The 8543-nt window shown below is 39.3% G+C and overlaps 2 protein-coding genes across 2 annotated transcripts; one reads left to right on the top strand and one right to left on the bottom strand.

Moving 5' to 3' along the window:
• The first annotated feature begins 214 nt into the window (after positions 1–214).
• On the top strand, positions 215–830 carry LOC111210852 (CLAVATA3/ESR (CLE)-related protein 14-like). Its single transcript, XM_022711557.2, has one exon. The coding sequence runs from the start codon at positions 353–355 to the stop codon at positions 605–607; it is 255 nt and encodes an 84-aa protein (XP_022567278.1). The 5' UTR covers positions 215–352; the 3' UTR covers positions 608–830.
• Positions 831–2051: 1221 nt separating this feature from the next.
• LOC106420414 (16 kDa phloem protein 2-like) lies at positions 2052–4390 on the bottom strand. Its single transcript, XM_013861247.3, has 6 exons — positions 3530–4390; positions 3110–3175; positions 2994–3041; positions 2618–2717; positions 2422–2536; positions 2052–2317 (listed from the first exon to the last, which is right to left on the bottom strand). Exons 1-6 carry the CDS (start codon positions 3594–3596, stop codon positions 2249–2251), a joined length of 465 nt encoding a protein of 154 aa, XP_013716701.1. The 5' UTR covers positions 3597–4390; the 3' UTR covers positions 2052–2248.
• Positions 4391–8543: the final 4153 nt, after the last annotated feature.

Raw genomic sequence — 8543 nt, 5'->3', positions numbered from 1 at the left:
CAAAACAAAACAATTATTTTGCAAGTCAACGGTTTGCAACAGGAGAGGCCCATGCGAGCACTCCACCGCGTTGAGGTAAACTACATGAATACCCTTAGATCATCCAACTATTCACACAATGATTTTGTATAACAAACTACACCATAAAACAGTTCTTGTAGGCCAAGGAAAGGTTAGTATTGTCCTTCCATAAAATGAAATATTTTATCAACTCAATAAGAATTTTGTTTCTTTCCTTCTCTTACAAGATCCTACAATATTAATATACATTAAGCTTAACTCATCCACATGGACCATATCAAACAGCATTAGCCAAGAAACCAAGAAATCTCTCCGGGAAAAAAAGAAGAAAATGAAGTTTTGGAGCTCGAGATTATCGTTTCTAATCGTGGTGATCTTTTTCTTCGCCGGACTTCGTATCTCCTCAGACGCCCGCAAGCTTCCTAGCATGACGGCTACGGAGGAGTTCCAAAAACAGTTTCCGCAGCTAAGATTTGACGGTGAGAGAATGTTACCGGAAAGGAAAACTGGCAAGAAGAACGATCAGATCTACGGAGTTTCAGTTAGAGAAGTTCCCGACGGTCCAAACCCCCTTCACAACAAATGATACGTTCCATATTATTTAGTTTATGCTAGGTTTTTATTTGAGAAAGAAATTCTCAGTTTTCTTGTCTGAAAAAATTATCTCATGTAGATAAACACACACACACATAGAAACTTTGTAGGGTTTTTGTATTTAAATTTATTACATACGACGTTAAAATCATGTTTCAAGTTGATTTTTGTTTTGTATTAGCTAAATAAGAAAAAGATACGCTAGTTTAAGTTTATAGTTGTATATATATATGACTATGAGGGATGTATTTCGAATATATTGATCATGGATCACTATAATAAGCATCTGCCATGCTAGTTTGTCAGAGGTAGTATTTTATTAATGCCGTTGTCTAATTTTTAATGTAAGCTTTTTTATGGTTTACTGTGAACATACGTAGACGATATTTACGAATGAAAACTACTCATTTAAACTACGAATATTTCGAATAATTAATTTTGAAATTTCTTCCCAAAGAAATTGATCGGTCAACATGTATATATATGAAGACAACAACCAGAAGAATAAATAAGTAATCTATTCAACTAACTTTGTAATAGAATCATAGAAGTGGGCTTTGAAAAATATAAAACAATCTTACTTTTTGTAAATAACAAAGTGATAATCATGAATTTAGGAGTCAAAGTCAACAAAATAGGTAGACAGGCACAGCCATGCATTTGACCTCTTTTATGTCCAATATAATCTTTTTTTTTGGTTAAAGAAAAAGAAGATTCAAACATGTCCAATATAATCAAAAACGTTTATCTAAACATAAAATGAACATGTTATTTTCAATTTATATATATATATATATATATATATATATTTTTTTTTTTTTTTTTTTGTGTGGACATTTTCAAAGTATAACTAAAAGTAAGGTATGATCAGCATCTGTATACGTAAAATTATTGAAAACCAAATTGTTGACGGTGGATGAAATTTAGGATTAAAGCGTGTGTGTGTGTGTGGTGGGGGTGGTGGTGGAGTTTGAAGTACGTAATGAAAGATTTGGGGTTAATATCGATACTAAGGAGAAATGATAAATATCTTCATGAAATCGAGAAAATGGACTTGAAACGAACCCAACTTCAGTTCGAACAGAGGACGATGACATCCGCAGGTACCTTGGGCAACACTTTACAGCTGCAGGGAGTGCTGATAGTGATAGTAATCTACCTTTACCTGATTTCGGAATATTGCCTAAGTTCTCCAGCATCAAACTCTCACTGAATGAAGAACCTAAATCAAATAAAAAGAAGTCTCCTGATCCCTACATGTGTAATAAAAGTTCAAGCTTACCTTGTTGCATGTCCGTGGTTGCTACTTTGCAGCAGACAATTGCAGGAAACTAAAGAGACTTCCACAAGCTTTTAATATAAGAAAAAACTAGTATATGTAGATCTATGTATGTGCCTAATAACTGCGTGACTTATGAAGTTATGATCATAAAAACTAGAGTTGTAAAATATTTTCTTAAATACCAAAACAAGACTGAAACAAATTCTTGACAAAAGAATCAAACTCTCAAGAGTTTTGAATTTCAAACCGAACAGAACAACAATAATAATAATAATAACTCCTTTTCAAGAGGTTAGCTCAACATTTTATTCCCAAGACAACAAATTAAAGAGTATTTGATGTTATTTCTCTTTAGTAAGATGCTTCAGAGTTTTTCCAGCCTCCATAAGACTCCTCTTCGAAACCCCTGCTTCGGTTTTCCTACCAAACAAACAAACAATCACATTGTTCTTCAGCATCCAGACTTATCCTTTAAAAAGAAAATCAAGAACGATGCAAAGACATCATTTGATTGTTTATTATACCGAAGGTTTGAAGGATAGTGCGATCCAGATTTCGCCTTTGAACTCTTCATCCTTCACCACATTGTATGCAGATGGTGGGATATCTCCTTCCAAGAAAACCGCCTCCAGTGAAATACTGCATTGTCTCCTTAATTAGATATTAAATCCAAATATCTTATTTAATTTGATCATGGTTAATATTGTTAGAAGATCTTACGTTGCTTCACCAAGGGGATCATCCTCCGTGCCAACATCTGTGTCAAAGATTTTGGCTTTTAACTCTGTAGTTCCTTCAGAGACGTTAGCCGTGTTCGTTTCTTAGCCGCAAGACGCAGCGGCAACGACCAAAAATTAAACGGGAATCACGTCAACACACAACACCCATGACCGCAGTGGCGATTAACAACACGCAACACCGATGACGCAGCGGCAGTAGAAGGGACGCTGAAAATTTTAGCGGCACCGGCGTCAAGTTTTTTGTGTCTCCGGAAATCGTTGGCGGTTACTTTAGCTTCAGATTCTATTATTCTGATCATCATCACCGTGCTTTTTCTTGCCGCAGCGGGAGCATCTTGCGGTTAACAAACGAACACGGCTATTGAAGATAAATGTCTCGTTCCATTCCGGAGTTGTGCCTTGTCCTGACAAAAACAAGGTTCATTTATTTTTAAATCTTGAAACACAAACGATCTTGATTGAGAGAACTTACCTGATGCAACATTGCTCTTCTGATCTTGAGTCCGGCATGTGAGGAGCACATAAGGATCCATGCTATCTGTTTTTTTAAGCCAGCACGAGTCAGTCAAAAAAGATGCAACCCATCTTTGATCTTAATCTTCTTTAAAAGAAAAAAAAAACAGATTTACATGTCCATAACCATCAATTAGACTATATATATCAAGATTTATATATATCTCAAATAGGAATGTGAATCTTGTTATCGATGTTTCATAAAACAGATCCACAAAAATCCGATTCATTGGAATATCAGTGGGAGTAACCGTTTCACAATATTAAATCTTTGATCCCAAAAAGGTCGAAACATTTAAACACGTGAACATACACATTCGCAATTTAAACACGTTTACTAATCAACATCAGAAAAGAAAGTGATTATACGAAAGCTTACTCAGAAAATCAGAATCCTCGAGACCTTTGGCACTGACAAGAACAACTTCAAGCGTTCCATGCGGCATTTTTCTTCTTCTTCTTCTCCTCTGTTCTTTTTTTTCTTCGTACAAAAGAATCTCAGAGAAAGTGAAGATTCAGATCCCAATAGAGAGGTGTGAGGCTTTTGTCTGATTGGTTGGATTTTTAATAAATCTGTCCTTTTCAATTCTAGAGATCGTTTTTTCTGCACGACAAATGGAAATTTATATTTTGGGACGTGAGGATTGGTCAAAGCCCATACAAAATGTTCAATGTTGGGCCGGCTTGCACAAGTTATGCACGGACAACATATGAACCTAATCGTTGAAGCCCATTAGATCAAGTGCTAATACAAAGAAAGAGAGATCACGACAGAGATCTCCAAACTCAAGCTGAACCTCTAGGAGGCGGGAGCTTCCATGGCGTCTCTTGGAGAGATAGAGTGAGCTGGTGATATATATGTAATCCTAGGCTTAGCTCTTAGCCATCTACTTCTCTTGTATTCTCTTTATACTATCTAGGGTTTGTATACCCATGACATAGAGAGTAATGATCTTGTAAACCACATCGGAGGTGTTTTCCGATACTTCATAGTGGATATTGTGGATCCTGAATCAACCCCAGATGTAGCGCGCTGCGACCGTGAACTGGGTGAACAATTTTTGAGTCATGAAGAAGGATGAATCGTATGAGTAGTGAAAGGGACATGGGTATCATGAGCTTGTATTCTGCAACAAGTGGGTATCATAACCCCCACAAGTGGTATCAGAGTATAGGCTCATTGATTCATGGAGTCCACATCTCGAGGAGGAAAAACATATGAAGAAGCTTCCAAGCGAGACAGAAGAAACTCGCAAGGTTTAATGGAAGTTGGTGGTCACGTGGTTCTACACACGTGGAATTTGATTAAGTTAAAAATCAGAGGATAAACCAAGTTACAAGATCAGGTCAAAGAGATTTTCGGTTTACAAAAGAAGAAGAAAAACTGTTGGACGTTCTTCGCTGCAGCCGCACAAGTTTACGGAGGAAGGATTCACGAGTCCGTTGAATCAGTTGAGATGATTTCTAATTATGAAATCAGAGTTTCTCTAAAGTTCTCCAGGGGTGCAAGAATCTGCTACTGTGTGAGAAGGACTTCGGGTTACTCACAAGATAAGATGGTGGCAGGCTGCTAGCATAAGAAAGAAAGGTTTCAGAGCTGTCTTCGATCTGCAGTCACAAGGAGTGTGTGATAGTCACAAGGTGTGTGTGACTATATGCATTGGAGTTTCAGATTTCTTCATATTCTACAAGTTATTGGAACTGAAAGCATAGTGGAGCACAAAGGGTTTTCTCACTGGTTTTTGTATGGGATTGTCTGAAGATTCAGTGAGGGATTTCACGGTGTTCTTAGGTTATCTCTACATGGTATATCAGTTGCAGATGATGTTCTAATATATGTGGTTATTTCAGCTCGGTATCTCATGGAATTCTTGGAACTAGGGGACGCCTTAGAACCTTGAATGATATGAGTGTTTCATGGCTGTTTCAGATGGTATTCTTTAGTCAGCGTGAAGGGTGTTGCAGAAGGGTTGAAAGAGATCGACTTATGCGGGTTTGTCTATGTGTGATTATGAGAGTCTACAGTCGGGTAGAGGTTCAGAGAACAAGATACTACAAGACTGCTATTTTCAGAGGGAATGAAGTGTGGTTTTCTAAGCAGATATGTGTTTGGTGCAACACATAGTTTTCTGCTGGAATGGATCTGCGAGAACGAGGAGTTACTTGTTCAAGGCAGAGTTCGGCTGAACAGGTTGCAGTGTCAAATCGAGATTGATTCAGGATGGAAACATGTATGTTTCGGGTTTTCTGCATGGGATTCAGTAGTAGTTTGTTTTGGCTTCTCAGAGCATATGAGGGGAAGAAAAAATGGGTCTACAGGGTATCACGGTTGCAGAGGTAATGATTTGTTTGCGTCGAAAGTCTTCTTAGCAAGTTGAGCTAAGCGGCGGGATCTGTTGGCAACAGCAGCGGTTCAGAGTGATGTTCAAGGCAAGGTGTTCATTCAAATTGTTACAAAGGAAATTCTCAGGAAGAGGAGTTTGGTGTCTACGGGCTATTGAGGTTGGATAAGGATTGAGTCAAAGGGCTTCTGGTTTGAGGCAGTGGTGATTTAGGTTCTGCAGGAGCTTCAAGTTAGCATCGACATCAGCTGGCAATTCTGGAGAAGAAGAATCAGTAGATTTGTAGTCACGATCACAGTAAGTATGACAAACCAAAGATGACATTGAACATGTAGCGTCAGAGAAAGCAGATGGCATTCGTTTGTGGTAGACAACAACGGCGTCAGAGACAAAGGAAGAAACGTTCATAGAGGATGATCTCAAAGCACGTGGTGGTTTCAGGTTGGTGAAATCATAATGAGAGACTTGCAAGGGATGCAGCGGTATTTGCAAGAAAGGGAAGACTCGCGTAAGCTGCAGCAAGAAGGCTGCACAGGTGGGCGTGTTTGTGATCAGCAGTGTTGGAGATTGATTTGAGTCGTTTGGGATGGAGGATATCTCAAGGGAAGACAAACTCACATTAAGTCAAAGCTAGACTTAAGGAGATGGAATCAAAGGTTATCAATCTCACAGGGACTGAAGGTTTTTCAAAGATCACAAGGAATATAGGTTATCTTAGCGAAAGATGATCAACGGATCTTGCAGCTGCACAGGTTGGTTGTCGTGTGACAACAATATGACGAAACAAAGGTGATTTGTTTTGGGTCAGTTCAAGTCAGGCTCATGGGTGCATGAGAGGAATGGTTTCTGGCTGGTAGAAGAAAGTCAGAAGAGTCACCAAGTTAGTGTGACTGAAACATGGTGTACCTCCACGATGAAGAAACTAGGGCAATGGAAAAGTGTGTAAAAACCTACACAAGTATATGCTGGAGCAATGGCTATTTGTGGTATGTAACAACTTTAGTGAGGTTGTGTGAGTGACACAGAAAGTTTTTGGCGGTAAGAAGAAAGCCAGAATGGTCACCAAGTCAGTGCGGCAGGAATAGGTTGTACCTCCACGAAAAAGCAACTAGATCAAGGACAAAGTGTGTAAAAGCCTACACAAGGGTATGTTGGAGCAAATGGCTATTTGTGGTAACATCATGTAGTAACTTTAGTAAGGTCGTGTGAGTGACAGGAAACCAAAGAAAAAGGCGATTCAAGGTTAGACTTAACTTGAAGATTCTGGTCAAAGGCAGAAAAAAATGCGTAGGCGGAATCGGGTTGAACAGGTTGTAATCCTGAGGAAAAAGGGTATGAGACAACAGTCATCAACACTTGTTCAAAAAGCAGAAAGTCGCTACCACAGTTAGTAGAAGCGTGTGTGAGTTATACCTTAGAGGAATCGTCAAGGATGTTTAAGTCAGAAATTCCAGATGAATAGACTCAGAGGAGAAGTAAGGACGTCGGTCTGGTGTCACGACCACAATGGTCAAGGTGGAGCTCTCAGACAAGAATCGAAGCTCAAAGGCAAAAGGAGAAATTTGTAGACTTGACCAGGTCGGAACTTCAGATTTGAACATGTTATGGTTCAAGTATAGTTACAGCTGGAGAAACTCATCATGAGACTCGAGTTTGACATAAGAGAAGCTGTAAGGGATTATCTCAGGAGCATCACAGACATAGATGATGGGAGACCAGTTGCAGAAAATTAGTTACAGAGACATGGTACTTCTAAAGGGTTATTTGATTCAGGTGGAGCCACTAAGATTATATAAAGATTGATGCATCAAGGATATATATAATCTGATTCCAGGTGGAGTGAGTCACTGGTTAGAAGATGTCTTGATTGGTTCAGCTAAAGGGGTAAAAGTTTCGGTTAGCAACATGGTCAGCTCAAGGGAGTAAGAGCTGAAAGGAAAGGTTATTCCATGACAAGAGGGGCGTGGATATGTTCAGTGTGTCAAGGCCAGGAGTGTCAAGGTCAGTTAACAAGTACAAGGCGCATCATTAGGATATTTGTAAGAGGAGTCTTACATAAGGGAACTTGTCGGCGAGACAAGTAAATCGGCATATGTATCATGAATACACTGCAGTGAGGTTGATACAAGGGACCACGAAATCAGAGCCGAGTATGATGCAAGATAACACGTGGTGAGGTACTTGGTTAAACTGAAGGTATGTAAGTATCAAGAGATACTGAAATATTGGCAGTGAAGATGAAGAATGGTGAGATGAAGCAAATTAAGAAACTGTTAGAAGACATTGCAGGGATTGCAGAGAATTGTCTTATAGTATGTCCATCTCAGGAAGGGTAAGACTTGTTCTCCACAAGCAGGCTCATCTTAAGCTCATGTCATGGAACTGAAAGAAGTTTCATGAAGGTATAAGTGCAGGAAAAGCCGATTGCATTTATGGATTAGAACATGTGGAGTTCTGGATATTTGGTCGCATCACAGGGGAATATTGAGGCAGTGTCCTCAGGAAAGTCCATTAGCAAATGGCTAGATACTCATCGATGGCCAGGTACTCATCATGCTACTGGCGGGTTCAATGACTAACAGGCGTGTTCAAGTCGTTGATGGTGATTCACAACTGAGAAAAGGAGTGATATCAGGGATTCTAGATAAAGACATCACATGCAACTCGTGAGGAGAGCCAAGGTGTATCATGGATTCAATGGTATAAGACTCAGTTCATTCAACTAGCAGTGGGGTCTAAATCTGTTAGTGGAGGTTCTGTTATTGCAGAACAGTTTGATCAGATGGTGGAGCAAAGATATTTCTGTCGATAGTCTTCCTAATCATATGGTTTTAGGCGGCATGTCCTGCTTAAGTGTGCAGCGGCACAAAGTGATGCTCAAGTGTAATCTGTTCAAGAACATCAAGGGTAAGTCAAAGACTGTTTCAGAGATATGGAGCATGAGTGACTTCAAGGGTTTACAGTTGATTCAAGGAGAATTATGTGGTAGCAATTTCTGTTAACAACATGAAGGGTGAATAAAGGTTATGTCGAGAGTCTGTCCAGCAGTGA

Source organism: Brassica napus, chromosome C9 (genome assembly GCF_020379485.1).
Source record: "Brassica napus cultivar Da-Ae chromosome C9, Da-Ae, whole genome shotgun sequence".
NCBI classification, from domain to species: Eukaryota; Viridiplantae; Streptophyta; class Magnoliopsida; order Brassicales; family Brassicaceae; genus Brassica; species Brassica napus.
This window is presented reverse-complemented; position numbering and strand designations above follow the sequence as displayed.

Coding starts and splice junctions, on each gene's coding strand:
- LOC111210852 (XM_022711557.2), top strand. CDS start 353: ATGAAGTTTTGGAGCTCGAGATTATCGTTTCTAATCGTGGTGATCTTT.
- LOC106420414 (XM_013861247.3), bottom strand. CDS start 3,596: ATGCCGCATGGAACGCTTGAAGTTGTTCTTGTCAGTGCCAAAGGTCTC. Junction 2,537..2,617: donor GATCCCCTTGGTGAAGCAAC/GTAAGATCTTCT, acceptor GAGACAATGCAG/TATTTCACTGGAGGCGGTTT. Junction 2,318..2,421: donor CACTATCCTTCAAACCTTCG/GTATAATAAACA, acceptor TTTGTTTGGTAG/GAAAACCGAAGCAGGGGTTT.